The 4,253-nt window shown below is 39.3% G+C and overlaps 1 protein-coding gene across 1 annotated transcript in view; it reads right to left on the bottom strand.

The window, feature by feature from the left end:
• Positions 1-4,253, bottom strand: part of LOC101860615 (apolipoprotein D) — a gene marked incomplete at its 5' end in the record, with an annotated part of 14,704 nt that overhangs the window by 800 nt on the left and 9,651 nt on the right. Inside the window, 2 exon segments of the mRNA XM_005088838.3 lie at positions 1,201-1,302; positions 2,542-2,645. Of these exon segments, the coding sequence (XP_005088895.2) occupies positions 1,201-1,302; positions 2,542-2,645 (206 nt within the window).

The following is a 4,253-nucleotide window of genomic DNA, read 5'->3' as shown; positions in this document are numbered from 1 at the left end:
CCACGAGTATAAGATTCCCCTTCCACCAATTAATACAAATCCTTGACATGTATTCGTGTGTTGTGGGGAAAAGGGGGCGGGGGGTGTCCATTGGTTGAGTGAACATCTATGCCAAAACAAGCGTTTGGGAGATATTTACTTTGGTTTATATTCCTGCAACTTCTTCTCCACCGCTGTCTTTCGTTTCTACTCTTGCCAATGAACTACTTATTTTCTTCCGGTGGTTGGTCAATAAAGTACATTTCATTAATCTTACTATAATTGGTGTGTCTTTCAAATGGAATGGTATGGAACGGCAAGTATAATAATATATCCAAATGGTAGGAAATCTACATTTAACGTCAATCTTCGATAGGAAATGAAATATTAGCCAGTTTGATATTAATTTTGAACAGTATGAGATTGCCAATAGTTTTGTGTCAGACTGCGGCCTTGGTATTAGAAAGGGAAGATTAGTATATAGCATATATAGAAGGCTCAATAGAAAAAAGAACACATCATAGTGTCCTGGAAGAACTTGATTCACAGCGTTGTATGATTTCTAAGGTTGACAAAATGAGACTTAAATACCTTGGTCACGTAAACAGAATCCTAAAAGGGAACAGTGTGACAACTGCGCTGCGGGGCAAAGTAAAGGCAACGAGAAATAATTATGGGAAAACCACCTATATCGTACCATGAAAATGTAAAAATCCAACAGTGGTCTACAACGTCGTAGAATAATAAATCAAAGTAGAGACCGGGGAAGGTTGAAGTCTGTTGTGGCTCGGAAAGGGGGGGGGGGTACCAACGGACAAACACGTTTGTGATGACAGGTGACAAAATGACTCCCACAGGACAGAGCCAAAAAAGTTAGACTCTCTTCCTGTACTGTTAGCTACACAAGGCAGAGAGCAGTCAACGTCCCACTTGTCAGTCCCTGTCCACTTCCCTCGTGTGATTGCCTCCTTCCTGATCGTGCTCTTTACCTGCCAATTGGTGTAAGTCTTCTTCTTTTTTTTCCAAATTGGTCTCCAGTGCCAAGTCTGATGGTCATGTAGCCTTAAGAATCACCATACAAACTCTTTTCAAGAACACTTCATTAGGGAATCGAACTAGTGTCAAGCACACCATAAGACACAAACTGAGCTAATTGCGAGTCCGGCAGTGCGGTGTTGTGTTGAACTAACTCATAAAACTCGAACTATAGTGAGTACATACCGACGAAAACTTGCATCATGGACGACATCGGGCTGCAGCTGTACACCACAGAGTAGTTGTCATAGTCGGTCTCGATGACCCAGTATTTGCCTGCGGGAGCATCTGTTGAGATGGAACCAGAGGGTTTACGTGCTCTTTGATGGAACATAGTAGTTGGCCTTTTGCGTCTTGACAGCCGATCTTACAGCAGTGTGCATGACACAGCTTTGCCCAGGCGGTAGACACAGACGCCCTTGCGTTCGCATAACCTAACTGTGCACCTTCAGTAAGCGTTGCTTCACTTTTTTGGTTTTCATATTATATATGTGAAGCGTGCTGACAAAATGAGTAACTTCTCGGATTCGAACCGTATGAAAATAGATACATTGCGCTTATAGGTGAATTTTTACAAATTATAAGTATGAAATAATACAGGGCAGGCTATACATGTACTTAACTCTTTCCGGACGTAGTTGTTTTGGGGTCTAGACGTAGTAAGCGTGTGACTCGATTCGGCTACACAAGTGACGTGCAAAATAACTTCATATAAGCATAACCATTTCTCAAAACGTAACATCTGATATACCAAATTGAAGGAAATTGAATAAAGAATACATTCCGACGTCACACAAGGATTTATTTTGAACATAGGTACGCATTACAAGGGTTAGAAGTGGCGATGGTGGTGAGAAAAACACATTTAGATTGAAAATATTACACATGTGAAAGCGAATCAGCATAGCTATGTTATCATATGCAGGCTGAGAGCAGAGGCCATACATTTCTGAATGTTCAGATTTTTATTTGAATGCAATACTCCAATTTTTGTTTTATATGTCATCAAAAGAAAATCTAGAAATTTTTATCCTAGTTTCATTCTTGGCCAATATCTCCATTTGTGTATTGCGATAAGTTACTCATTTTTTAAGCATGCTTCACATATTATGTGCCATGTTGGAATCATAGAATATGATGTGGCAGTAGAAGATTAATAAAATTCTGATAATAACAAATAAAAACTATGATAATAATAATGACTATATACTTTTTAGATACATTAACAAAAACTGTAGCAACAACACAACAACAACAGCAACAGCAACAATGCAACGACAAAAGCAACAAAACTACTACTACTACTACAACTACTACTACAACTACTACTACTACTACTACTACTACTACTACTACTACTACTACTACTACTACTACTACTACTACTACTACTACTACTACTACTACTACTACTACTACTACTACTACTACTACTGCTGCTGCTGCTGCTGCTGCTGCTACTACTACTACTACTACTACTACTACGTTGACGAAATTAAGCAAATACTGGAAATCACCATAACTCACTCTCGTTGAAACGCACTCCTAGTTTAGCAGGCTCTGCGGGATCGGCGGCCTCAGCACTTCCAACAGCTATTCTGTCTCTATACCATGGACAGGCGCTTGAGTCACTGTGAAACAAGATGAGGGTTGTGAGCTTAAAGTTTGTTTTTTAAATATACTTTATAGAACATGTCTGGGAGACCGACAGATAAACAAACAGAGAGATAGATAGACTGACAGACAGGCAGACAGACACATATATACACGTACACAAACACTCACACTAACACATGTAACACTCACACACAGTAATTCCTTTTAATTAGGTTGTTGTTTTTTTACACCATCATCAGCCCAGTTGAAATCGTCTAGAAGATTCAAACTGGGATGAGTCTCTGGTGAAGATATGTTGATATCAAGACTATAATTATATTATTGGGAAGTAGTCCAATGATGTTACTATATTATTAGGCTTATTTTATATTCATATCAATGTAAAATGATTTATTTAGGGGCAATTCAGCCTTACTTTTCGGACAGCTTTCGTAACACTTTTTCTTTCACAGCAAGCAGTCGAATAAGCACTGAATACTAAGACTTAACTGAGAAAATCTTTTCCCGTTTTAGCCGGGCACCCACTCCTATCTGGGTAAAGTGAGGAAAATTAGTGTAAAATACCGTTCAAAAGGACACAACGTGAGTCCCCGACGAGATTCAAACCGACGTCCTTTCGGTTATGATCCGGACAGCTGAATCACTAGACTACGGACGCACGCCAGCCTCATCATTCTGTTCAAAGGCAAAAAAAATGTGATCTCGAATCTAACAAGACGGAGCTTATTCTGTGATCAAACAGTTCACTGTATTCCTTCAAAAAGACAATAATTTTTAAAAGATTATGTGAACTAGCTCTCTGCCTGAGATACGATGTCATTAAATCATTTAGGAAAACATCGACAAAGAAAATAACTACAGCAAAAATGTGTTGTTTTTTGTGGAATAGAAACGACTTAGTGCAATGTAACATTATTTGGCAGATCACTACTTTCAACTCGCTGCACGCGGAAATTTAGTCTTCTCCACAAGGATGATCTTTTTCGAAGTCTGAATCAATCGGGTAATTTTAAGAAGGCTACAACTATGTGACCATTGTATCAAAATACATTTGTTCATTGAGCTGGGGTGAGCGAGGGTCTTTTTTTGGGTGAGTGTGGGGTGGGGGTGGGGGTGGGGGTGGGGGTTAAGGACCACAGCAACAGCAGGTTTGATGTGCGTCATCGTCCTTTTAGGAAACACATTTAAGGAAGGTATAATTTTGTTCAGTAATTTGGAGGATGATGTTGCCTTGTTTTCAGCTCGTACCCTGAAAATGCCAATTTATCTTTTAAATTGTAACGTTGTGGATATCAGATGCACAAAAAATCAGTGGTATTTGCATTCGCGTTGTTATTTCAGATCAGAAGCTTCTTTGTTAGCTCATAGAAATAGGCATAAAAGGTGCTGATATCTTTAAGCAGTCTTTCTACTGTCACCAAATCGTAACGATCATGTACAGAAAGTGTTTAAAATAACAGGAATTACCAGGCTTTTTCGTATTGAAATAGAAGAACGGGTTCCAATGGTCGCTTTGTTTACAAAAAAGCAGCGCAAAGGCCGTGATTCTTATGTGTGGAAACACACACACACACACACACACACACACACACACACACACACACGCACACACACATACACAC

This window comes from Aplysia californica, unplaced genomic scaffold (genome assembly GCF_000002075.1).
Source record: "Aplysia californica isolate F4 #8 unplaced genomic scaffold, AplCal3.0 scaffold00001, whole genome shotgun sequence".
In the NCBI taxonomy this organism is placed as follows: domain Eukaryota; kingdom Metazoa; phylum Mollusca; class Gastropoda; order Aplysiida; family Aplysiidae; genus Aplysia; species Aplysia californica.
Note: the sequence above shows the minus strand (reverse complement) of the source record. Positions and strands in the feature narration are given on the sequence as shown.